We start from the raw sequence: 27,841 nt of genomic DNA on the forward strand, positions 1-27,841 counted from the left end.
GGACTCCATAGATAAGCTGCTTGGAATGATCCAAGATTCAGAAATCGTAAGAGTAACAGGTTTAAAACAATCTCTGAGTAAAATAAAAACATTTGTCTCCAACAATTAAAAGGAAAACTATCGATTTTTGCTAATTAGGATGTTGTTTCAGCCATAGTATTATAGAAGTAGCACCTTACATCTGCCCAGAAGCAGAAGAAAGGTCATTCAAAACTAAGATTACCCTCCCACAAATCAGTTTAAGTCCAGCATATTAAAAACAGAGACCAGGCATGGTTCTTCTGAAAACCTAAGTATCTTGATTTCATTTTATTACAACTGTGCTGAGAATTAACATCCAGAATGATATGCATCATATGAAGAATAATAAACAAAGATGACTGGAAAGGGACCCACATAGACATATGACCTGCCCAAAACATTCCACTATCATTAATGATAATGCACAGACCACATGAATTCATAGCCAAGTTTTTCATTTCTTTGGGATTCCAGCCATGTACAAGAAATTTAACTTAGAGCACCGAGGTAAACTTCTACATTTCAGAAAGGTTTATGGGACCTTTAACGTCTAGATGTAGCTCTGCTTCTACAGTTTCAGCCAGAAGAGGGCCACCGGGCAATGAGCTGCACAGTATTCAATATATCTACTTTGGAAAGATGACTCAGAGCTATTGGGATTTGACTGTGTGGCTCCACTAAGTCTAGCTTTGTATTACTGACAGGGAGACGACTAAGCCATCTCCTTCCAGCCAGATGAGTTTCCATTTAAAGTCTGCAAATCCAGGGGGATGTGAAGCAGGGAGGAGCATGACCTCAGCAAGCCAGGCCTGATTTAGTGTGCGGTTCATCAGGTGGGCCAAATCCAGAGACACCAGCCACCCTGCCCTGCACACACTGTCTATGCCAAGCAGGGCTAACAGTGGGCAAGTGGTTAAACTCGTGTGAATAAGAAGGCCCGTCAATGCGTGCAGTCCAACATTGTTTCTGAACACTTGTGACATGCCCAGTGTGTTAGAGAGATAACAGCGGAAAAGCCCCTGCCTGCAAGAGGCGTACAGGCCAGCAGGGAGACAGGTGACATTCACAGACAAGTTTAACGAGGCACATGGTGAGAGCTAGGACAAGAGGAATGACGGGCTTCCGGAGCACACAGAAAGGGGCCTAATCAGACCTGAGTGTGTTGAGCAGAAATGTAGTCTTCATGGAGACATGGAGGAAGAGTAGGACTTAGGAGAAGAACAGACAGGAAGATCATAACAGATGCCTTTATAGGAAGAACTAACCCGACAGTTATCACTGAGGCCTTTTCTAAATAAACCTACCCCCACTAGACTCTCATTCCTACTCCAAGTGTCTATGCGAAGCTTACATCTATAGCCTACACTTTTCATTTGTCATGCATACTTTGGTTTCACATGTAGATAGCTTGCCAAATGCTACAAATGACGGACAGCTGCAGTGCTTTCAAATACGTGATTTCAGTAAATCTTCAAAACAATTCTATGAGATCAGTAGACTAAATATAGTACTATATAAGGATCCTCTAATTGCCCAGTTCAGGGCAAAAGGGTAATGTTTTGTTTTTTTAATAACTGCCCACTTTACCACCCTCTCCCATGAGACTGTAATCTCCTTAAGATCAGAGATTGCTTTGGGCACATGATGAATGCATAATCAATATTAAATGAAAGACCACTTCCCTCTCTCTGAAGTTTCACCTGACCTCCCCTGCCTCCTACTCCCAAGTGGTCCAAAGAAACAGTTTTATGCTTAAGTGATGAAAGCAGCAGCTTTAGGGTCTCACCAGGTTGGATTCACATTCTAGCTCCACTACCTCCAGGTGTGGGACTTCAGGGGTATCCTTACCTCTCTGAGTCTTGACTAGCTGCAAAATGAGGAGGGTGGACTCTACAAAAAGGCTGTGAAAATACTCTCTGCTCCCCTCTCATGACTGCTCACAACCTATCGTTCGTCCCTTTCTTTGACTATTCATTCTTATTTAATGTCTACATCTACCCACTAGAAGGTAAGTTCCTGAAAACAGTCTGTGTTAGTCTTCTTCATACTCCCAGAGGCCAGTCAAATGCTTTACAAATATTAGGCACTCATCAAATATCTAGAGAAAGAAAATGAGCTGAGCTACAGCTTTACCTAGCCTGCTGTTCAGCAGCCAGCACTCATCTGGTGTTCAATAAATACTGCTGACGGACAGGTTGCGCAACTTAGTGCAAATAAAGGATGTGGAATTGCAGGCTTGGCCCCTGCCCTTTTAGAAGATGTTTTGCTGAGAAGGATATTCCAGGCCCTCTCTCTCCCCTACCTAATTGCCAACACTCGGTGTTTGCAGGGCGGCTTGTTCAGGGGCTATAGGCAGGCAGCAACGCCAAGTTTCACAATCTGGTTGTATCCCAGTGAAGCCAAGGAACAGGACTTTGAATTTTCTCAGCCCCAGGCTTCTTTGATTTGGCATAAAAACCCAAAGACCTGCGTTTCAGTCCCTTTAGGCTCTCTCAAGGGACCGCAGGCAGCCAAAGAGCCCTCAAACTTCTCTTGTTCCTTTGAGTAAAGTCCAGAGCACAGTGCAACCCCACATCCTCACCTTCATCAGTAGCTCCCGGCTGGTCAGATGGTTATTATGGTCTGAGAAGATATCTGAAAGCTCTTCAAACATCAGCATTCGGTCCCTAAAAAAGGGATGGAGAAAAAATTAACAAATGAAGATTAGAAAAAGCTTAACACCTTTGGATGGTCTTTCCTGAGGACCTCTGGCTACACAGGGGGTATTACATTGTATAATTGGGACAAGTTCTCTTCAGCAAGTTTAAAAAAAGTCCTCTTAGCAACATGCCCACAGCCCCACAGGACTAGAGAACTCGTCTTGGCCAGTCTCCTCATTTGAGAGATGAAGATGTCAGGGTCAGGGATTTGCCCAAGCTTCTGCTGCTAACTGCTGAGAGCTGCAGCATAGAACCCCGATTTCCTTACTCACAGGCCAGTGCTCTTTCTCTCAGAGTCAGAGTGGACAGTGCAGTCAGGAGGGGCTCTGGAGTCAGAGGGGCTGGGTTCTGATCCCAACTCTGCCACTCACACCCTAAGTGATGTTAGACAAGCTGCTCAACTTTCTGAGCTTCAGTTTTCTTATCTGCACAGTGAAAGGCTGACAGCCCCCTTGCACGATCACACACGTAAAGCACCTACTCCTTCCCAGCCCCTCCCTAATACAGCATGTCTCCACAGGCCTCAAGCTTTTCTCTCCACCCCTCCAGGCTTCCTGAGTGGATGATTCTGAAGGCAATAATTCTAAAGAATTAACAGAGGCAATGTCATTATACACTCAACACTTTCATTATCATGCTGCTGCTGCTGCTGCTAAGTCACTTCAGTCGTGTCCGACTCTGTGTGACCCCATAGACGGCAGCCCACTACGGTTACCCCCGTCCCTGGGATTCTCCAGGCAAGAACACTGGAGTGGGTTGCCATTTCCTTCTCCAATGCATGAAAGTGAAAAGTGAAAGTGAAGTTGCTCAGTCGTGTCCGACTCTTCGCGACCCCATGGACTGCAGCCTACCAGGCTTCTCCGTCCATGGGATTCTCCAGGCAAGAGTACTGGAGTGGGTTGAGAAAGCCATTATTAAGGATTTATGTGAACAGCCGAGTGGACACAGCTGGGTAAGGAGAGGGTAGAACAAATTGAGAATGTAGCACTGACATATATATACTACCATGTATAAAACAGAACTAGCGGAAAGCTGCTGTATCACACAGGGAGCCCCTCCTGGTGCTGTGTGATGACCTAGATGGGTAGGAAGGGACAGGGAGGCTCAAGAAGGAGGAGATATATATATATATATATATATATATATATATATGATTGACTCATGTTGCTCTACAGCAGAAACCAACACAACATTGTAAAGCAATTATTCTCCAATTAAAAAAAAAAAGAATTTATGTGTTTTACAATGAGGGTAATATTACTCTTAGAATAAAGAAAACCATTAAAGCTATTAATATTTTGGAAAAAATCGTTAAGAACTTAATTACATGTGGGCTGAAATAAAGAGAAGTAAATAGATGTCTTCTCTGTCCACTGAAAGCTATTAAAGTAAAGGGCTACTGGAAAAGTAATAACCGAATAAAACATCTTAACCCTGTTCCTTTAATTTCGCGATAGAAACTATATAAAGCTGATACGAAGGTGACTTCTCTCAGGAACTGTGATACTTCTGCAGCATTCCTGCTAAAACATGAACCCACCAACCAATGAAGAAATAAACCAGATGCCCATACTGTACACAATGGGGCTTGGAGGTTTGTTCTGCGGTATTTCTTCAATACAGAAACCAGCTGGAAGGATGGGCCTTCTCTGATGATAACCAAGGAGATTAAGAAATGAGTCCAGTCATTTTTTATCTTGTGTTTTAGCCTCAAATGTGCTGTGGAAGAAACCTTTGGCTGGCTAAGTGACTTCCACAGTATTCTACTTATCCACCACCAAGGAAAGATAGATTACCTTTCACTGCCTAAAAGAGAAGGCTAAAAGCGGGACAAGGCTGCATTTTAGCCCCAGACCATCCCTTTGTTTCTGATACCACAAGTGGGGAGCAGTGATGAGGGGAAGGGGGAGGTTGGGGTGCTGAGGATGGGGACTCTGTATGCGTCTGATTTCCCCATCATATTTCACCTGGGCCTACCATCTATTGATTTCATATGGTCCATATCTTTCATAAGACTCTTGTGCAGAGGATTCCAATCAACTAATCTATTGCACAGAGTGTCACTTTGATCATCCAAACGAATGAAGGGGAGAAGAACCCAAGAGAAGAGTGGTAATCAAGAAAATTGCACTGGACTTTGAAAAGTCCCATCTCCACTTTTTCTCCTGACAGATAACAGAGCATGTGAGTGCTGGAGACCAAGTGGCAGGGTATCTGTAGATCTGTAACACCAGGCTTTAAGATCACCCGCTTCTAAGAGTTATGTAACAAATAACGTGACTTCCCCTAAGCCGCCTTTCCTCTGATGGAGAATGTGAGCTTATCAGTAGCTTGAATACTCTGGCACTCCTTTTTCAGCATAAATCTATGAAACTCTGGTTTACCAATCTGGGTCTCTAGAGAGTTGGGGTAGGGTCAGTCCCTTAAGGCTTAGGGCTTCCCTGGTGGCTCAGATGGTAAAGAATCTGCCTTCAATGCAAGAGACCTGGGTTCAACCCCTGGGTCAGGAAGACCCCTAGAGAAGGGAGTGGCTTCCCACTCCAGTATTCCTGACTGGGAAATCCCAAGGAGAGAAGAGCCTGGTGGGCTACAGTCCATGGGGTCACACAGAGTCGGACATGACTGATTGACTAACACTTAAGGCTTGATCAACCCTGAGTGAGCTGATGAAACTGAGTACTGAGACCTTCTGCTCTAAGGACAGAACCTACTAAGCCCACAAGGCAGGCCTGCCTGGGAGCCAGCTGGCCCCTCTCCCGACTGGAACTGACTCTGCCGCATATAGCGCGGACTGTGCTGCGTACAGTGCAGGCATTTTTGCAGTTTATAAACAGTTTAGGCATTTTTGCCTGTTACGGAATGACTGTGCGATTAGTACAAATGGAAGGAGAAAGTAACTGGCCTGGTCTGTAGTCATGACACACTCCCCAGCCTCTCAATCTGTATTCACGGGGGACCAGAACTGCATCCTTATTCCCCTTCCCACCTTCGTGAAAGGCAGAGTCCAGTGAAGCTCTGGACAAGGGACAAGAGCAACGGTGAAATGATAAGGACGTTCAATTGTTCACCCTTCTAAAGGTTACAGCAAGAAATATGAAGAAAAATCCAATACAGAACGTGGGAGGTTAATCATTTTCAGTCAGGTTCCTAGGAAGGAATACTTGGAGGAGTTTTAACAACACTAAGATAGCTTGTCAAAGGCGGAAGCAAAACTAACTAAATGGATTCATGCTGAACAGCAAGAACTAATGTCCTCCGTGCACACATTATCCCTCACAGTTTGGAACGGCTTAGGGCTTTGAAGGAATGTGACTGAACAAATAACCGGAAGTAAAGGCGAGTTGCTGTAACTTCACTTCTCGGTGAGCTGATCCTTCCAAGCCCAGATGACATGCACATCCTTAAAATCACCCCCAAAGCCGACCATCTTGGCTTTGGCACCCTTCAAGAGTGAGGTTAATTTCTGCAGCAGCCCTGCCTCAAAGCTCATTAATGATGATGTGTAAAACACACCCTGCCTGGAACACACAGAGGCTTTCAACGATGTTTCTCTTGTTATATAATATGCACTTTGAAGGTAGAGGGACCCACACCACTGATGCAGCAGCTAATCAGCCCAGCCAAAGAAAGTAGAGCAGACACTTGGGAACTTACTTTGGGACCGCAGCCCAAGTCTTTTTTAAACGATAGATGGAATTGGACTGCAGCGCCGAAACGATGGCCCTCAAGGAGGAGAAATTCTTCAGGATTCTACATTCCTGTACAGAGAGTGATTAAAACATACAAGGCATTTAAATATCAATAATACAGTGAGTTGGTGGTTTCCTGTTTCAGAAGTATCACAGCTGCTATGAATTCTTACCACTAAATAGGCAGCTGTACAAATACTGAACATCAAAAAGTGGCTCCTTATACTCCCACCCCAGTCACCGAAACACTTTATAGATTTTGGCACAGAATGCTTGTTTTTCTCCCTTTAATATATTTTTTTGCGTTGTTGTTACAGTTTTATAGTTTCCAGCTTTCCCAGTAAAAACACGAATGGCAGTCAGCCTACAGAGCTGTGCTAGAGAAAGCAAACTTTCTTCTGCTGAAAGCATACAGATGCCCTAAAAATACACATGAAAGATGACCGTAACCTTTAGACCCACAAAGCGAACCAGGTTGCAGCCGCTTCAAGGTCAGATGCTATCACACATCTCATGACCAAACCTTGTCTGGAAAGGGGTACACAACTTGGCAGTAAAAACTCACCACAAGTTGAACTTTGGCTCTTATGTCCTTAGCCAAGAGGGAATATTTTTATACACATTCATTTGAGCTCCAATTGGCTTGTGCCTCAATCATAAACATTCAGAAACACCTTGGTACTTACAATGTTTCCAAAATAACTTGGGCTTTTAAAAGAAAATTCATTTTGGCAGCATTTTAAAACAAAATAGAAAGCGAACAGGAAACATTCTGGATGTCATTTTCTGAAGAAGGAGAAAGCCTCCCAGAGCCTGAAACTTAAGCTACCATTCAGAGGCTGTAGCATCAGCAGGCAGCGACCTTGGAGTCAAAATCCTGCTGAATGAATGGCAGGCAGAGCAAAACAGTCAGGGGGAGAGAGGGTCCCCTTCACAGCCAGGACGGGGAAGGAGGAAGCCCTGGTGGCGGGGGGCGAATGCGCCTTGTATCCAAGGAGGTGCTTCATCCGCAGGCATGTGGGAATGTAAAACTTCCACTGTCGACGACTGAGTATGCCGCGTGACCATGGGTTTGGCTTCATGCGGAACATCTGAGGCAAGAGGTCCCAGAGTGGCTGGGCATAAATGCATACTGCTTAAAAGAACATTTCACGAAGTCACGCTAGTCCTGACTGTGAAGGGAAAATGGCATTCTTTAACTTAGCACGCCCACATCTGGCTGCTTAAAATTACTATGCCAAGCCTGGATAGGAGGGGCATTTGGGGGAAAATGGATACATGTATATGTATGGCTGAGTCCCTTTGCTGTCCACCTGAAACTATCACAATATTGTTAACCGGGTATACGCCAATACAAAATAAAAAGCTTTAAAAAAAAAAAAAAGAAAGAACTAAAAAAAAATTACTATGCCAAACCAACAACCCATCCCCCCAAGATTTTCTTAAAAGTAAATGCCAAAGCTCTTTACAAAAGTCATGCCCACTCTTTTGAAATGCCTCAATGCTTTCTTTTTATTTAAAAAGAGAGCGAGTAAAAGAGAGAGAGCAAGAGCACTGAATTACAGTCTGGAAACCAAGCCCATGAGAACATGGTTCAAGAAAGGTTCAGAATCCAAAAGTTATGTTCTAAAAATCAGGAAACTTGAAATAAATAAAAGAACTCGGGCCCAGCTATTTCATGCAAATTGTAATAAACATATGGAACACATTATTCAGAAAGAGGCTTAAGCTAAGGGTTTAAAGGAATACAAGAGGCATCTGGCCCCACTGCTAAAAAAGGAGTGATCTTTGAGGAGATCTGATGCAAAAATGTAGCAGTAAGGCCACTCCAACAAAACAGTCATATTAGGTCAGAAATATTTTCTGCATGTAAAAGTATCATTTTTCAAACATCCTCTCAATAGAAAATGGCTATGATTAATTCAGGAAAAGTAAAATAAATTTTTATTGGAAAACACCTGTGAGTCTTATTATTTTATTAAGTCACCTACACAATTTCAAGGGACACAGTTTCGTGCATCACAAAGAGTTAAAGACCGCTGGCTTTTAAGCACGTGCTACGGCATTTGGAATATACCTGAAATTATACAACTTGTACTTCTTACCATCACATAAATGCACAATTGGTATTTAATTTGGACCAAGGTCACTGTTTGAGCCACCCTGCCATGTATACAGATGCTATATGCTTACCACAGATTTTAGAAGCAGTTGAATACATTAAATTGAATACATTTTCTTTTGGCATTTGTGGCCAAAAAAATATTTTTTCCTATCAGTCTAAGAAGACAGAAATTTCATATTCTATCGTACTCTATCAGGACTTCCTTTGTGGCTCTTACTTGCTGATAAATAAGCTCAATTCAGAATAAGAGAAGTCTAAGTTGTGTAAAACATTTGTTTCTTCCGTATAGCATTTTTCCATATACTAAAAAGTCTGTAGTATCAGACCACCTACAGACTCAAAATAAAGGAAACTCTTTGGCACAATTACGGCTCTGCTGTTTAATCAAAGACCACAAAAGGGAATGTGAAACAAAAGAGACAGAGAGAGAATGTAAAAGTTTAAGTCTTATGCCCACAGATAGGGGCTCAATGAGAAAAATAAATAATGGGGTAGAAAACAAAATGTGTTTTGGTTAGAGTTGACCCCATATAGCCCAAAACAGAGGACATTTGCATAAAAATTATTTGTCAAGATTGTTGTTAATTACATAGCTCTTGCTGATGTAGTTTCTTCTGCCTAGACAAAAATAAATAAATAAATCTTCCCCAATCTTCAAATACCCCCAATACTATCAGTTATTCAAAGCTAAATTCAAGTATCATCCTGTCCATGAAAACCTGCCTGGATCACCCCAGCCAGGACGGATTTCTCCCTCCCCCACTTCTGCAGCACTTATGTCATATGACTCCACTTCTAGGCTGAGATGACTCCAGTGTCTCTTAGCTTCCTTGTTTGACTATAGGCTCCTGTAGGACCAAATTAACTGTGTTTAGCCTATCTATGTCCTCAACGTACAGAATACTGCAGGTCAGAAGCATTTATGGGCTCATGAAATACGTGGTGACTGACTGACTGACTATTGTTCACCTTTTCTCAATCAGGAAATAAGATGCGGATAAATGAAGGTCAAAGTCATGTGACATGGATGCAGCTGATCCGGCACACTGGACTGACACCCAGCAGAATGCAATTCAGCCACAGGAATAGACTCTGTCCCTCCAACTTCAGATGCAAGGCTCTCAGAAAAGCCCTTGATTAATATGGAATCTGTATATTTCAGTCCTTTAGAAAAGGGATGTGAGATCCTGAGAAGGTACTGGCTCTTCAAGCTTGCAGAAGATAGACTGCGTCCAGGTCCTGGAAGAGGGTGGGGTAATCTTTCTGCATTGAAGAGCAGTCTATCTGACACTGAGATCACCAGTTTATATGTACTGAACACAGGGCAGAACCAACAGTCTGTGAAAAAGCAGACATTCTGTTTCATCCTGAAGCAGCAGCAGTATTGGGGGCCCATAAGCAGCAGGAAGTGAGCAAGGGACCCATTTTTTTAAAGAGGAAAATAAACTCCCATGTTAAGAAAGGCAACTTTTTCCCTTACTTTGGAAGGACCACGATAAGAACAACAAAAACCCAATGGGCCCTCACATACGGTTTTCTGACTGCCTTTCAACCAGGTGGGAACATCAGCATGATGGCATGGCCTCCCATATCTGCTAAGCCCAAAGGATATTTTAAAAAAGACAATTACGTGAGCAATGTTAATCCACTTCTCGATGATCTTGGCTCTCTGCTGAGTCTTGAGTTCTTTGCCCCCCAGGATGGTGCTCACCACACATTTGGTGAGGGTGTTAAACTGAGAGATGGTGGCACGGATCGTAGGGGCCAAGTGTTTGTTCTCCTTCTTATCCCTTCGAGACCAAATGCAGCCCAGGCAGTGGTGAGGCACGACTTTCTTAAACAGTTGCTGGAACAAGAGAGGAATTGACTTTAAGGACAATACACACATTTCATCGGGCAAAGCATGTCATCTTTTGTAACTTGGTACTTTGTGAATGGACAAATTGCCCATTTCTACTTGATCTGCCTCATGGTGTCCATTTCAACAGACAAAAGTAAATAATTAATATATTAACTGATCAGAAAAGCCCACATGTTCTTTCTAAATCTGTTCAACTGAACACATGGAACACGATGACCAACAGAAAATTTAAATGACCAGAAACATTTGGGCTTTTCTGTCTTGGAAGAAAATCCAGGTGAAAATCTACTTCTGACCAAGAAGTGGTTAAGATTACTTTGACTTCAAAATCATATCCATGGTACATTCTGGACACTCACAATCATGAACTGCGTATAATGAATATGAATGGTCACCTGAAAAATGACTCACAGGAGTGACACTCATCAAGTTCACTATTTCCCATTGTTTCAAGTGAAGACAGCGAGAAACAAACAAAAGGAAAAACTATTCAGTGTCACACAGGAAAAGGAGGAAAGAGGGATCTGAAGCCTGGTTCCCAGGTCTTTGGGTTGGGAAGATCCATTGGAGAAGGATATCCACTCCAGTATTCTTGGGCTTTCCTTGTGGCTCAGCTGGTAAAGAATCCACCTGCAATGCGGGAGACCTGGATTCGATCCCTAGGTTGGGAAGATCCCCTGGAGAAGGGAAAGGCTACCCAGTCCAGTATTCTGGCCTGGAGAATTCATAGTCCATGGGGCTGCAAAGAATCCGACACAGCTGAGCAACTTTTACTTTCACTTTTTTCTCTTCCAGGTCTTTGCCTAAAAGTCATAGCCAATGAAGTTTTCCGTAGTTCTCTTACACTACTGGTTTTTGAAACAACAACAAATTTGTTGAACTGATCTGATTCTCATTTGTACAACAATTCAATACAAGATGTGAGAGGGTTTGTGTAAAAGCAAATGTGCCAGGATTGGCTTTATAAAGACCATCTGACTTACTTCTGAGAGTCTATTTGCATGCTAAATAGATGGAAACTCACAGCAGCTTTCTATGCTGCTTCCTCCAAAGTAGTAAGTGTGGAAGAGCTGAAACCACTGTGATCCTTGATAATGGCCCTCTTTTCTTTAACCAGCTAACACTGAGCTATGAAATGTGACTAATGAAACCAAATATGTACAGCTAACAAAAATACTCAGACTTCAAAAGACCAGGATGCACATGTGGAAATGAGCTGCCAGATAGAGTCGCATGTGGATTCAGGGAATTTATTTTGTCCTAATTTATACTTTGACCCCTTTACAATCCTCCAAATAAACAGTTCAGATCTTGAAATATGTATGAGTCTAAAGGGAGAGAAACACCCATGGAACAGGATAGATTTTGTTTCCCTAGGATTAGAATTCTTCTTTCCCTCTGGGTGTGGAGCGCTGAGTGAAAAGCACCTTCACCCAGAATTGTAAGAAGAGCTGAGGCCTAAATTATTCAGATGATGGATTCAAATCACATCTTCCCTCTGCATTTACTGGCACAGCCTCTCTTGGGGATTTGAAAAGACTTAACTCACATGACCCTACTGCCCTCCCAGGGGCCACCAATCAGTCCTGTCACTGCCCACGTTTTAAGCAGAAGCACGTCAAAGGCACAAAGAGAAGACGTACTGCGTCCATGTAGGTCAGCTGCTCAGCCACGAGATCTTCTGAGAAGCATGTGAACTCTGCAGACCCGCCGCCCTCCAGTTCCTCCTCTTCTTCCAGGCTGAAGGAGATGCTGTTGGGAAACCCATCTGTTCACAGGTGGGGGAAAAAAATAATCAGTAGTTTGGTGCTGCTGTATATGACCTTCTTTATAGAGTCAAAATAGACTTATTTAATTTAGGAAGAAGAGGGCTGACCCTGAGAAAACTTACAGGGAGAGAACAGCAAGCATAATAAATGAGTGAAATGAAGGTCTTCCCTCTCGCGGCTTGTCCCTAGAGGCTTTACTGAGTCCAGAGGCCCCACGTTGTCACTTTGACAAACCACAGGATCTTTAATCAAGCACAAAGTTGGACAAAGGCTAGGAAAAGCAAAGCGGGGCTACATTCAGGGGTCCCCCTCTCAATTTAGGCACCCTCAAATCCCTCTGACCAGCTCAAGCATTAATCCAACTATTTCCTAAACCCCATCTATGCATTTCTTAATTACTGGGCCAGTAATTATCAGAAGCCTGGAAGGAAAGGGAATGAAGGCAAGCCAGGCTTTGGGGAGTAGAATAAGCCATTCTGGTGTCAGAAATACTGACGAAGTCCTCAGAACTCTCAAGAAGTCCTCAGAATTCTCAGAACTTTAGGAGTAGCTTTCAACTTCTACCTAAAATTAAGTACGTATATCTGTTCTCTATGCTTGCATCTCTATTACTGCCCTGCAAATAGGTTTATCAGTACCATTTTTTCTAGATTTCATGTATATGCATTAATATATGACATTTGCTTCTCTCTTTCTGACTTCACTCTAGGTTCATCCACCTCACTACAACTGACTCAGTTTCGCTCCTTTTTATTGTTGAGTAATGGAATAGAGATGCAGACAGGTGTGTGGACAGAGTGGGGTAAGGAGAGAGTGGGACAGATTGAAAGAGAGGCCCTGACGGATATACGCTACCACATGTAAAATAGCTTGTGGGAAGCTGCAGTCTAACACAGGGAGCTCAGCTCGGGGCTCTGTGAGGACCTAGAGAGGGGTGGGATGGTGGGGGCGGTAGGGAGGCTCCAGAGGGAGGTGTTATATGTACACATATAGCTGATTCATACTGATGTACAGCAGAAATGAACGCAACATTGTAAAGCGATTATCCTCCAATAAAAAATAAAGGATGCATGAAGCAGTAAAATAGCCTTAAACTAAATTCACCTGAGCCTTATTAGACATAAGATCATCAATTACAAATTAATAGGACACAGACTGAAGAAGCGAAAAAAAAAAAAAAATCACTACCTAGGACTCCAAAGGAGAAGGAAATGGCAACCCACTCCAGTATTCTTGCCTGGAGAATCCCAGGGACGGGGGAGCCTGGTGGGCTGCCGTCTATGGGGTCGCACAGAGTCGGACACGACTTAGCAGCAGACTTAGCAGCAGGACTCCAAAAGCATAAGCAGTCAGCACATGGAGCAGGACTGAGGGTCTCTACTGTGAAAGACTATGCAATTGGAAGAAGTTTACCTTGAGCCTCTAGCCTCCCATCCTGAAAACTTTCCCCAATTCCTGGATTGCTTCCCAACCATATTCCCTGTTCTCCTGCCTGGCAGATCTATTCTCATTAGGAAAAGTCTAGTTGCATACACATATCTCAGCAGACGTTTAAATCAGGGTGTTACTACTCCCCCAGGATGTTTACAATGCAAGCCTTTGCAGAATAAAAGACTTTAGACATCTTGGATCAAATTGGGGTGGTCTTTTCTTAGTTTCCTGTGCTTCCCTGGTGGCTCAGATGGTAAAGAATCTGCCTGCAGTGAGGTAGACCCGGGTTCAATCCCTGATTCGAAGATCCCCTGGAAGAGGGGGTGGCAACCCACTCCAGTACTCTTGCCTGGGAAATCCCATGGACAGAGGAGCCTGGCGGGCTACAGTCCACAGGGTCGCAAAGAGTCAGACACGACTGAGCGACTAACACTTTCACTTAGTTTCCTAGGGGTGAGGGGGTGCTCAGTGGACCCTGCATCACTGCCCCTCTCAGAGCACCACATGGGAAACTGCCAACTTTGATGACAGGTATGGTGAATCAAGCGGTAAAGAGTCTGCCTGCAATGCAGGAGACATGGGTCTGATCCCACAAGTTGAGAAGATCTCCTGAAGAAAGAAATGGCAACCCACTTCAGCACTCTTGCATGGGAAATCCCATGGACAGAGGAGCCTGGCAGGCTATACAGTCCATGGGGTTGCAAAAGAGTCAGACACGACTGAGCGACTAAACAACAAGAGGATTTAACGCTGGCTGCCTCACCCTGGAGTTAAAGGTACCACTGTGAAGAGGCTGGTTAGACAAGGGTCGGGGGCGGGGGGGCGGGTAGGCAGGGAAGCAGGAGGGGACCTCTGCCTGCCCCTGAAGGCTGGGATACAAACAGGCATGAGCTAAAGAGAGCTAACACCCCATGATTTCACCACTTTTCCTCCACACAACTCTGGCCCTCTCTCACTGGGTGGAGGAATAAGACATCTGAAATCCCAAAGGTTCAGAATGGGCCTCTCAATCCTCTTGATACAAATCTACCAGTGGATACAAATCTATCCTCGCTGCTCGGCAATGCAGAGGCTGGCAAGGATATGTGCTAAGGCGTGATTTTCTCATTCATCCAGCACTCAAAGTGGCCTGTTGCATGCCCTGGATCTACGCTGCTGAGCCTGAAGGTTACATGGTCCTTTCTCTCTGGGGTCTCCTCCACGCTCTCACTGTTTCTGCTTCTGACTCTTTTCCAGGGGTAAGCAGGCAACAACCTGAGGCAAAATTTTCACTTTTGAAAAACATGGAGGAGAGTCTGTTTGCTTTTTTGCCGGCATGAAATAGGGTAAAATGAAGTATATGGGAACCAAGCTCCTAAAACTCTTTTTCAGTAATGATTCCTGTACTTAATAAACACAGAGAGAGTTCTTGATTAAAAATTCACTCCTGGGATTGCCTAAAAGCCTTTCTAAAGTCAGGCAAACTCGCTCTCCCCTGCCTCGGCCTGCCAAAGGAGCTGGCCTTCCAGTGCCTGTTACAAACAACGAACCACTGGTCCCACCAGTTCCCCAATTAGGCCAGGAGCCAGGGGCAGCCCCCATGGGGAAAGCTGGGCGCTAATGGAGTATCCACCCCTGCACGAAGGCAGGAGGGGAGGTCCTGAGGGGAGCAGAGCCCCTACAGCTGGAGGGGTGCCCCTGGTATTCAAACATTCCCAGCAGATGAAGTCATCTGAGATACAGAGGACTTGGCAGTCAGCTTCCAATGATGCAACGACATTTTCCCCCTCCCTGGTCCCCTGTCCATAAAAAAAAAGTCAACAGGTCCTGTTTGGAATTTTAAGGTTGTTTTCCTTGGCACTGAGGCAGCTTCCCTTATCGGTGTTGAGGAACCGCTTCCTTTCCCTCACTGAGGAAATTAGGTGTCACTTCAGGGAAATGCCTGTCAGAAGCTCCAAGTGGGTCAGCCGCCATGGCAACCATCGCCAGGCAGCCAGTGAGGGGACAAACCGTCACCGCTTGGAAGCCTGTCCTAGCCTCTTTCTGACTTTCTTCAAAGCTTGACGGTTCCAAGCAGCCCAGAACCTGCAGTGGTGGCCTTTGCTCTGTCCTTGAAAATAGGCAGTCAGTTCCTCAGATAGGAAAAAAACAGCCACAGAGACTTCCTTTGGGAGAGTCTACTGGAGATGTGAGATCTGCCTCAGGCAGGGGACAGAGAGCAGGGATATTTCCAGCTGAAGGGGAAACATCTTTTCTGAGCTTCCCAAGCTTTTGTGAGGGCAGGGGCAGGACTGGATTTAATTCCCTGCCTGCTGAATGGGGGTGGTTGTCTGTGACGAGTTTTCATTTGACAGGAGGAGGAACCGATCAGGCAGATAATGAAGAACAAATTCAAGTTGAGCATGCTGTGCAATGACAACGAAAGGCAAAAGATCATCAAGGAGATCGTCCTCTGTATGGTACTAAAAAGAACCCTGGGAAATCACTTCGCCTCCCGGAGTCGCTGTTTCCTCAGCCATAAAATGAGGGAGTCAGACTAGGTGGTCTTGAATACCCCCTTCTCTGTTCTAAAGCTCTATAGTGTTAGCCACTCGGTTGTGCCTGACATTTTGTGACTCCATGGACTTGTAGCCCCACCAGGCTCCTCCGTTCATGGAATTCTCCAGGCAAGAATACTGGAGTGGGTTGCCATTCCCTTCTCCAGAGGGATTCCATTCTCCAGATCTATACAGTCTATAACTGGGACTTCAATAACCTTAAGAATTTTACATGGGCCACCAATCCCTGGTCAGCTTGTCCTGAGGGAAACCAAGGCCTCCAACCCAACAAGTAGAGGAAGAGCATTTCCTCGTCGTGGGAGGTGTGCAGGATCAGGATCTAGCTTCTGCCCTGGAATCAAATGAGTACTCACTGTCAGCTTCTACTTCTTGCTTGTGAAACTGCTCAAGAAGATTCTGTGCTCTTCTCTCTGGGTCAGAGCCTGGCATCATCTGCTTGAGATAATCCAGCAGTTTCTGTAAGCAGGGGAAGCCAGGCGGCTCTCGGAAGTCCTCTGCACACTGGTCAAGCCAGGCCCTCAGGATGGATGCGATAGCGCTGAGAAAGAGAAGCAGAGAGTCATTGCACCCCACCGGCTGTGGAGGCTCGACGCCAGCCCTGGCCTCCAGAGCCCGCCCCGGCTAGGCCCCAGGAAAACGTGGGCCGCTGACCATAGGATAGTTCACCTAAAAGCTTCCACCAGTGTCAGTGAAGTTAAAGCACTTGAAAATAGCCTGACTACCTTTCATTATTTTAAGTGATGGTTGGGGAGCAGGGGAAAAGATAGGCAAGTTTAAAAAAAAAAAAAAAAACAGGACCATAAATTTGGAAAAACAAATATGGGGCAAAAAAAAAAAAAAGACACGCAGGAGAATATTGAGTGAGTCCTGAAGCAACTTCAAAGTAATCCTGTGTATACAACAAGATTATGTGTTTCCAATTCTGGATTCACTCAAGTCAGAGACCACAAGATCTACTGTGCTAACATTTTAGGAAATAACTGACTGTCAGTAGGCCAGAAATATGATGAAAGGAAGGCCTCAGGTTTAGGAAAGATAAATGTGTAAATTTAATTTTACAAAGATCACCACGGCTTCGGCAAAGCACCAAAAATGCCCTCACAACATTATCCTTTCACTTTTAAAGTGACCAGAGACAACGTGTTTCAAGCAGGAGAAACAGTGTGAGTAGCAGAGTGAGGTAAAGGACATGGTAAAGGAGAAATACTTGTGAGCAAGGCCATTCATTACGAAGGGGACTTCCTCTGGTGGCTCAGCGCAGTCCACCTAAGGACCACGGCACAAAAAGAGAGTCATCCAGACGTATTACTAATTACACGAGATTATTCTCTTTAAAGGGGTTTCCCAGGTGGCCAGTGGTAAAGAATCCACCTGCCAACGCAGGAGACGCAGGTTTGATTCCTGGGTCAGGAAGATCCCCTGGAGGAGGAAATGGCAACCACTCCAGTATTCTTGCCTGGGAAATCCCGTGGACAGAGGAACCTGGCGGGCTACAGTCCATGGGGTCGCAAAGAGTCAGACACAATTGATTCAAACAACAATAACATTCTCAAGGTAGGTGAAGATAAAATGACCTGGTGACTATGAAATCACTTGTGTGTGCTAAGTCGCTTCAGTCGTGTCCAACTCTTTGTGACCCCATGGACTGTTGCCCACCAGGTTTCTCTGTCCATGGAATTCTCCAGGCAAGAATACTGGAGTGGATTGCCATTCCCTTCTCCAGTAGATCTTCCCAACCCAGGGATCGAACCCTGGTCTCCTGCATCACAGCAGATTCTTTACCATGTGAGCTACAGGGAATTCCCTGAGGTAGGGGTAGGGGTTTTTTCCAAATTCAAAATTATCATCTAATTATACTTCAAATTGCTTGCTTAGTCAACAAACAGTAAAGAAACTAAAAGCCATTATGCTCCATATATATGAAACCACAGGCTGGGCTTTCACAGGTGTGCCTAAATTTCACAAGTCTCAATTTCATAGTAGAGACCTGGATGACGATCAAGGCATAAATGCAACTGAAGACAATTTAATGCGTAACTTTTGGAACTGAAGTACAAACCCAGAAGAAAAACAAATTAGTTCTTTTCACTGCTGTGGAGACCACTGTTTTACTAAAAGGGACATGAAGACTATAATCACATAGTAACAGAAAAAATAAATGGCAGAGAACCATTAAAGTTGGTATTTCAAACATTAGAAATAATTCAATATTTTCTAAATCTTTAGTCCAGATCGAATTAAAAAGAAAAACAAAAGTTTCATTCCCTTGCAAAAAGCTAGAAGAAATTAATCTGGCATCTGGGGCTAATTGAAAGCACAAGTAAAATGAAATTAATGAGCTGTTAGCCAGTGAACCTTCCATGTTTGGTTTACTTGTTATCAATACATTATGTTATGTATGAACGCTGAGTCCCTCCGAATTCATATGCTGAAGCCCTAACTACTCCCCGCCATGAGTGACAGACTTCAATTTTTTTAAGCCCACACACAGCACACGTTATTTCTCCTTTCTTCTCCAAAACCAAATATAAAGAAGAAAATGATGAAGCAGCATTCTAATATTTCATTTTTATAAGGAAGATGACTTTTTCTATGAATAATTTCCCTTCTTTGCTGATAAGCAATGAGCCCAGAGCTGGGGTAGGCACATAGGTGGGGTAACAGCTGGAATCTAGGAAAACCTGATGCTTGTGTCTTTTATACTGACTCTCACAGAACAGTTCTGCACTTGTCAAAAGAAGGGCGATTTAACTGAATTAGTACTACAACTCACTATTCTTTGATATGTCAGTGAGAAAATACTCTTTCAATGATACTGATGAAAAACAGATAATCCACATTCACACAATTAGAAACCAAAAACAGCATCCAACCAAGAGTGAGACCAGCAACTCAGTGAGCCTCATGACCCCTCAGAGGTCCATAACCTAAAAGCCAGGCAGAAATGCAAAATTTCAGTAAAAGACAGACATTAAAGATATCAATATTGCATTAACTCTTTACCCATCGTAATTGTTAAAGTTACAAGACTGATTACTTATTGAAAAAATATTACTAATGTGTATAAACTAAAACAACAATATCTACTCCCCTTCATCCTAATTCTATCCTATTCTTATGACTTTATGTTAATAGTTTGGAGTATATCCTTCTAGGCTTTTCTATGGATACGTATACATATATTTAAATAGATGAAATATGTATGAATCATGGATTTTTTCCCACAAAATGTATGTGTGTGTGTGTGTATATATATATACACATATATACACATACATACACACACCTCTCTATCCACTGCCTCCAGCTCTCACTGTTTCTCAGGGTTACAGTGTCCACTGCATGCACATGCCATAATTAATATAGGTATTCTACTAGTGCACAGGTAGTTAATGTTCAGTTCAGTAGCTCAGTAGTGTCTGACTCTTTGCAACCCCATGGACTGCAGCACACCAGGCCTCCCTGTCCATCACCAACTCATGTCCACTGGTCAGTGATACCATCCAACCATCTCATCCTCTGTTTTCCCCTTCTCCTCTTGCCTTCAATCTTTCCCAGCATCAGATCTTTTCCAATAAGTCAGTTCTTCGCATCAGGTGGCCAAAGTATTGGAGTTTCAGCTTCAGCATCAGTCCTTCCAATGAATATTCAGGACTGATTTCCTTTAGGATGGACTGGTTGGATCTCCTTGCAGTTCATGGGACTCTCAAGAGTTTTCCCCAAAACCACAGTTCAAAAGCATCAATTCTTTGGCTTTCAGCTTTCTTTATGGTCCAACTCTCACATCCATACATGACTACTGGAAAAACCATAGCTTTGACTAGACGGACTTTTGTCGGCAAAGTAACTTCTAGGTTGTTCATAGTTTTTCTTCCAAGGAGCAAGCATCTTTTAATTTCATGGCTGCAGTCACCATCTGCAGTGATTTTGGAGCCCCCAAAAATAAAGTCTGTCATTATTTCCTTTGTTTCTATATTTGCCATGAAGTGATGGGCCTGGATGCCATGATCTTAGTTTTCTGAATGTTGAGCTGTAAGCCAACTTTTTCACTCTCCTCTTTCACTTACATTAAGAGGCTCTTCAGTTCCTCTTTGCTTTCTGCCATAAGGGTGGTGTCATCTGCATATCTGAGGTTACTGATATTTCTCCTGACAATCTTGATTCCAGCTTGGGCTTCATCCAGCCCAGAATTTCACATGATGTACTCTGCATATAAGTTAAATAAGCAAGGTGACAATATACAGCCTTGATGTACTCCTTTCCCAATTTGGAAGCAATCCATTGTTTCATGTCCAGTTCGAACAGTTGCTTCCTGACCTGCATACAGATTTCTCAGGAGGCAGGTAAGGAGGTCTGGTATTCCTATCTCTTGAAGAATTTTCCACAGTGTGTTGTGATCCACATGTCAAAGTTATTGTTAGGTTCTCACAATTACAACTAAAAAAAGTGCAAATCCTTGTTTACATGCCTGTATACTTGTGTATTCCTATAGGGCATATTGTCTAGAACTTACTCCCATGGCAAGTTGTAGCCCCGGAAAGTCTGGGCGAGTTTTCAAGAGGGACCCTAATCCATACTGGACTTCTTTAGATGTACATTTCATCCTTCTCGGACGGGTATTTTCTACTAACTCTGGTAATCTATTCATTTCACCTTTTGTGACAGTACCCTTCCCATAGTTTAGCCCAAGAAGGCTTTGAAAGTTCACTACCAACCCAGATACTGAATCAGCTAGAAAAAGCATTTTCACACAGATGAGAAATGAAGGCGGAGGAAGAAGAGGAAGACACAGACAGCGCAGCACAACACAAGGCAGACCCCTGCCCTCCTATCAGCAGAGCGTTTATCAGCATCCTGGGGAGGCGGGCTTTCTGGACAGGCCTGCACGTGAGCCAAAGATCATAGTACCCTTATGTTCACCAGTCCTGGGAAGAAACGTTCTGTTCTTGACAGACTTAGAAGCAGATAAAATGTGAAACTTTGAAAATTTCAAAAAGGAACGCAACGTCACAATATCATGACAGAGACCACAGGGTTACTGGCCAATGGCTTTTCCTCCTTACTTTTCCTGGCTCCACTCCTAAGATCTAATGTGCATTCTAACCAGAACTGGTTAGTTGGAAAGATGTAGAGAACCTTAATAATAAAGAGAAGACCTGGTTAAAAATCAAAAACTTACAGGAAAGGTGTAACAATTAAGCTAGAGAAGCTACTTGGCTCTGTACACAGAATATGAGATTCAAGAAGAAAAACCTGGTTCCCATCCTCACTGTGCCACCATGAACAATGGGAGCTGGACCCGTCACTTAGCTCCACTGACCCTTACCTGGAGGAGAGACAGTAACACCTGCCATCATCGACCTGACACTGATCGGCTGAGTTTCAAATGACATAATGCCAATACGGATATTGAGATATCTGGAGAGAAACATGACTGTTAGCAGTCGTAAGACTAATAGCCATAAATCACAAAAGGGAGGGATTAAGAGAGGTATGGCTCAATGAAAATCAATCAGTGCTCATGGAAAGAACTCAAAAAAGTTGCCACATAAGACAGAAAGTGTGACACGGGACACAAACCATATGTCTACAACACTTGTGGCTCCAGGTTTGCTGAAAGAATCACTGTGAGCAACTACCACACACATGTGCGCACACACACCCCTGAGGCATCCTCTCACACACACACACACACACACCCATGAGGCATCCTCACACACACACACACACCTGAGGCATCCTCACACACACACACACACACCCCTGAGGCATCATCACACACACACCCCTGAGGCATCCACACACACACACACACACACACACACACCCCTGAGGCATCCTCACACACACACACACCCCTGAGGCATCCTCCTCAGGACAGACCAATTCAGGAACATAACGCATAACACAATCTAAAACACGGTTCCTCGACCTCTGGGATCTCACGCCTGATGATCTGAGGGGGAGCTGATGTAGTAACAATAGAAGTAGACGGCACAATAAATGTAACAGGCTTGAATTATACCAAAACCATCCCCCTCCTCCCCTGGTCAGGGAGAAATTGTTTTCCACAAAACTGGTTCCTGGTGCCAAAAAGGTTAGGGACCACTGCTCTACAAGACATGCTTCTTAAATGATCTGTGAAGACTGAAGAGGCAACTTCTGAAGCCAAATGGAAAGACTATGACATGACCTAAACTCAGTAAAGACAAAAGCTAGCACAAGACTTTCTTTTCCAAAGTAGTCTTGGTAGGATACAGAGCAAAGTTCCTCAGGCCCAAGGGAAAGTGTGTGTCTGATTAAGAAGGATGGTGTTGGGGGTGGGAGGGATCCAAATCTGATGGCAGAGCAGACAACCAGGATCGCTTTCTCTCCCTTAGGCATTCTTGGCAAGAAGCAAATCCTTGTAGTATGTGAACTTTTTCCAACCTACAATGGTCTGCAGGGTAGGAAGTCATGCCCAGGCCTGGAGGCAGCTTCTAAGACTTTTACTTCTAATAAAAGTAAAAATTTCCCTCGGGAAAATGAATTCATTAATCCAACTAATATCTGTCGAGTACCCTTTATTTTCCATATTCACAAAAACTATTCATGTAATGAATGTCACAATAGGGGAGTCGAGGGCATTTACCTTCAGAGAAGATGAACCTGGTCAGGGCTCCAGGGAGTGTCTTCCTGAGTAAATGATGTTAAAAGACCTTAAGGATAGGGAGGATTAGCAGGGTGAAGGCTCTGGGGTAATAGCATAGGCTATTCCTCAGGCTAAAGGTCCTGAGGAAAATGCAAAACACTTATAAGAGTCATAAGGAAGGTCTGTTTAAAGAACAAGGAAAGGGGAGAAATGGAGCATGATGAGATTTGCTACACTCATTCAATTTCTTAGCCAAATAGAAATCACACTTAATAATATTTGACTGGAAGACACTGGACAAATGTCTTAGGTGAGAGGTGTAAGGAAACAGTACAAAACTTCTAATCACTCTCAGGGACCTTCAGGTATGCAATGCAGAATAAGAAGGCTGACTGAGGTGAGCATTAGGCTGCTATTACGCTCAAACCACAGATTTTTAACGCATATGGGGATTTTAAGGTAAATGCATTAAATCATTTAAAAATCCCACAGGTAATAAAATACTCTAGAATTGGCAAAAAGTTTAATGAAAAAAAAACTTCTAGGCATGAAGTCATTGCTCCCATGATATGAAACTTCCAAGCCAAGAAATAGGATTATTATGACAAAAAAAATAACTGTCCATTTAGAGCTGCTTTCTCTCCCTAGAAATCTATGTGAGATAATAATTTATTGTTACTTAATCATCAGCAGAAAATAAGACATGGAAACATTTTTTAAAAGCAGCAAAACACTCTTCTATTTTAGGATATTCTCCAAGGATTTGATCTTTCCCTAACATAGGTAACAAAAAGGTAAAAAGATCCATGCCGAGGGTGGCCTTTGAAGCAGTGGAGCATGGGACATTGCCAGCCCCTTCGGGTGGGAGCCTATGCACTCTGCCCTCCAGGGAACGAAAGCCAAGTAACCTTGACACTGACCCTGAGCTAGACCCTCCCACCTGGCTCTCCCGGCCACAAAACAGTTTTCTTCTGTTTCCGGGAAGGCTGCCAGTTAGAGTCTGCCTCTGAGACCCCTAGCTAGATGGTTTTCCTGATGACAAAGAACAAAGGAAGGTGCAGAGAGGTTTTGTTTTTTGTCCCCCCCCATTTTTGCCTGAAAAAGCACATAAAGGATCGAAAAACATTTGGACTCACCAAGGTAATCTTGCAATGCTTTCTTATACATTTTTCATTGTACATTTTGGTACCAGTAGTGAGTAGGGATTAGAACCCTTGGAGGGAAAGTAAAAGAGAACTTGAGAGAGACTGGGGAAACAAACGTAAACAAAGACAGAGTCAGGGCTAAGCACCGAAGGCAGTACAGGGCGGAGAAGCCGGCGAGGGGCCACGGGGCAGTTAAAGCAGAGAAAAAGCTCCAGGGCAAGGAGGAGGAAGAAAAGGATTGTGACAGGAAGGATACAGAGAGTAAATATGGGTGGGAAAGGGCCAAGAGTAGGAGGAGATGAGCTCAAAACCAAGTGTTTACACACCTGTCTTTCCTTCCCAAACTACACGTACAGGCCCTGGCATCTGAAGACAAATCTGCAGAAACTGGAGAGAACTGCTGTGCAGAGACTTACCCCTATGTCACCAAACCTTCCTCAGTAGGTCACTGACTGCACTCCGTTAGACAAAGCGAAGACGTCTCCTAAACACCTATATTTCGTGAGCAGTATAGCCAATACGGCTAAACACATTCTCCAGAAGTCAGACTGACCCACTGGCTGGTTAGACTAACCTAACCTCTTTATGCCTCAGCTTCCTCATCTGTAAAGCAGATGTAATAACAGATCCCTCCTCACAGAGTTGGTGCGAGGCCTATAAGAGATAATACATATGAAGGACTCAGAACAGTCCCTAGGGCAGAGTGAGTGATCAAAACCATGAGCTATTCTTATTATTTTAAAAAAGAAGAATTGCAGTCTGTAAGATCAAGGACTAAAGGCAAAAGGAGCTGCACAGAATCACTGGGTTCTAGCTGAGAAGTCGTTTTCTTCAGGGGTGTGAGTTAATGACTCTGACAGTGCTATACACATACACTGGAACTGAATAAGTAAACGGAAAGAGGGTAGAAGCCAGCTTTCTCACTGCTGGAGAGGAAACTTACAAATAAGCCGGGAGAGAGCGCTAGAATGGTCCATGTGGTAAGGATTAGAGCTGAAGACATCAGGAAGAATTCATGTTTAACATCATATATTGATGGTTAGACATAAAGATACGTACAGACACATACAGTCACATAATTAATATACACCTGTATTTCCTAGCCATGTCAGCTGAGTGGGCCTAAAGAAATGACACCCCAGGAGCAATGAGCACACCTCAGACCCAGAGCTTGGTTTCTGGTGTCATTCTCCAATAAAAAATAAAACAGGTCTCCTTGACGAAACGGCTGATTCTAAGACTGGGATGGGAAATATACAAGCTGAGTCTAGAACATCTTACAAGATGGGCTCAGACAAACACAATACGAGGGGCGTGTGAAAGTGACACAGGAGTCAAACAGAAGAGCTCCCGATGATCAAAGCTGAAACAACCCGAGCAACAAAATACATAAAGTAGCACTGTGTTGTATCCCACAGTATAAATGAATATCCACAAGTCTATACTGGTGTACCCAAAAGACTGAATAAATAAAGTGAAAGTCACTCAATTCTGTCTGAGTCTATACCGATGTAAACAAAGAGTGAATAAATTAATAAAGCGAAAAGTCACTCAATTGTGCCCAACTCTTTGCAACCCCGTAGACTACGGAGAAGTAGAATTCTCCAGGCAAGAATACTGGAGTGGGTTGCCATGCCCTCCTCCAGGGGATCCTCCCAACCCAGAAATCGAACTCAGGTCTCCCACACTGCAGGCAGATTCTTTACCAGCTGAGCCTCCAAGGAAGCCCAAGAATACTGGAGTAGGTAGCCTATCCCTCCTCCAGGGGATCTTCCCAACCCAGGGATCTAACCCAGGTCTCCTGCATTGCAGGCAGATTCTTTACCAGCTGAGCCACCAGGAAAAGCCCAAGAATACTGGAGTAAGTAGCCTATCCCTTCTCCAGAAGATCTTCCCGACCCAGGAATCAAATTGGGGTTTCTTGCATTGCAGGTGGGTTCTTTACCAACTGAGCTACCAGGGAAGTTCAAATTAAAAAACGGAGGAGACAAATCTCCCATGCAGAAGTTTTCCAAATAAGGTGGGTAAATACTTCACCCTAAAAGAGGGGAGCAAAGCAAAAGGACTGTGCATAATGCCTTCTTTCCAGCCGACACAGAATGGAAAGGAAGGGGGAAGAAAAAGACATTTGAGGTTAAAGCATCTGCCTGCAATGCAGGAGACCTGGGTTCGATCCCTGGGTTGGGAAGATCCCCTGGAGAAGGAAATGGCAACCCACTCCAGTACTCTTGCCTGGAGAATCCCATGGACGGAGGAGCCTGGCGGGCTACAGTCCATGGGGTCGCAAAGAGTTGGACACAACTGAGCGACTTCACTTTCACTTTTCACCTGAAAAATAACTACTTCATCCAGATGAGCAAGAACAACATCAAACATAAATCACGCTGATAGTATGTAATGAGAATGATATTTTATCCTGTGATATTTCTCTCAAAACCTCATAAATTCAGTCTAACTATGAGGGAAAATGTTAATTACAAGAAAAATTCTCATAAAGAGGTGCCATGTGTATGCATGCTCCGTTGTGTTTGTGTGACCCCTCTTTGGACTGTAACCCACCGGGTTCCTCCATCTATGGGATTTCCCAGGCAGGAACGCTGGAGTGGGGTGCCATTCCCTTCTCCAGGGGATCTTCACAACCCAGGGATAGAACCTGTGTCTCTTGTGTCTCTTGCATTGGCAGGCAGATTCTTTACCACTGTACCACCCGGGAAGCACAATCAAGGGCTATCCTAAAATATACCTGACCAGTACGCCTCCAGTCTATCAAGGTCACCAAAAACAAGAAAAGTCAAAAATTGTCACAGTTGATAGGAACCCAGGGAGATATCCCAATTGCAGGTAATGTGGTGTCCTGGATGGTCTTGGAATAGAATTGGGCCATTAGGTAAAAAGAAAAACAAGGAACTGAAACTAGACTATGAACTTTCATTAACAATGCATTGGTTCAATGTTTATAACAAATGTGTATACTCATGCAAGAAGTTAATAACAAGGGGAACTGTGAGGAGGGTATATGGGAACTCTGTATTATCAGCTCAATTTCATATAAATCTAAAACTGTTTAAATCTTATTTAAGATGTCCAAAGGGGCAGGGGCGGTGGGGAGCGGAGATGAACAGGAGGGTCCAACCTAAGTACTTAAGAGAAATAGTCTCATTCATATCACAGGGAAGGAAGTAGGGGCCACACCGTACGGAGGTTAAGGCCTGGGTTAAATCCCTGTCTCACTCATTTATTGTATGACCCCGGACATGTTCCTCAGTCTCTCTATGTCTCAGACTCCTCATCTGTCAAATAGGAACAACATATGGAGCTACTGGGAGGATCTGAAAGGATACAGAGTACTTAACACAGGAACTATTCCTACGAAGCAGCCAATGAATTCTGGCCATTATTATTAGAAAGAGATAGAGCCGCTCACCAAAAATTATTTTTCAGGGACCTCAGTAACTCATTATTCTCTGATTGCTCACAGTCTGAGACCAGAGTTTTTAGGCTATAAATAGGCCTCTAATGAAAAAACTTGCTGAGGCCTTCTACACTTTTCACCATTAGAATGGAGTTTCCGTTGGGGATGACAGATGCTACGAGGCACCGAGAACAGGAAACAGGCACTCAGATTGAGTCCTTCTTCTTTCCTCACATCCTGCAAACCATCTCCTTCCCCAGGAAACAAGCCTAACTTCCACATTTCTAACAGCTGTTTGCGGCCCTTGCTCAGGGTGTTCACTGAATAATAAAGCCAAGCCAAACGAGGAAATAATCCCAAACTGTACAATCTCAGAATGCTAACAAGCTAAAGCATTTGTCCCGATGGTGATGCTACACCCTAGCTCCTCGTGTACTTCTGTCTATAGCCCTTTCACTGCGACACAGACAAACGTAATGTGTGGGAGGGGGAGGACTGGTCAGGATTCACGCACACCAGAG

At 43.9% G+C, this 27,841-nt stretch overlaps 1 protein-coding gene across 2 annotated transcripts in view; it reads right to left on the reverse strand.

The window, feature by feature from the left end:
* The window catches only part of RGL1 (ral guanine nucleotide dissociation stimulator like 1), a 129,274-nt gene that overhangs the window by 33,499 nt on the left and 67,934 nt on the right, over positions 1 to 27,841 (reverse strand). For both annotated transcript variants that reach the window (XM_070384813.1, XM_005893091.3), the window contains 5 exons: positions 16,486 to 16,670; positions 12,039 to 12,163; positions 10,165 to 10,380; positions 6,375 to 6,478; positions 2,603 to 2,687 (listed from right to left, as the gene is read on the reverse strand). In XM_070384813.1, the coding sequence (XP_070240914.1) occupies positions 2,603 to 2,687; positions 6,375 to 6,478; positions 10,165 to 10,380; positions 12,039 to 12,163; positions 16,486 to 16,670 (715 nt within the window). The remainder of the gene's footprint in view (positions 1 to 2,602; positions 2,688 to 6,374; positions 6,479 to 10,164; positions 10,381 to 12,038; positions 12,164 to 16,485; positions 16,671 to 27,841) is intronic.

The sequence above is a fragment of the Bos mutus genome, chromosome 16, assembly GCF_027580195.1.
Source record: "Bos mutus isolate GX-2022 chromosome 16, NWIPB_WYAK_1.1, whole genome shotgun sequence".
Taxonomy (NCBI): domain Eukaryota; kingdom Metazoa; phylum Chordata; class Mammalia; order Artiodactyla; family Bovidae; genus Bos; species Bos mutus.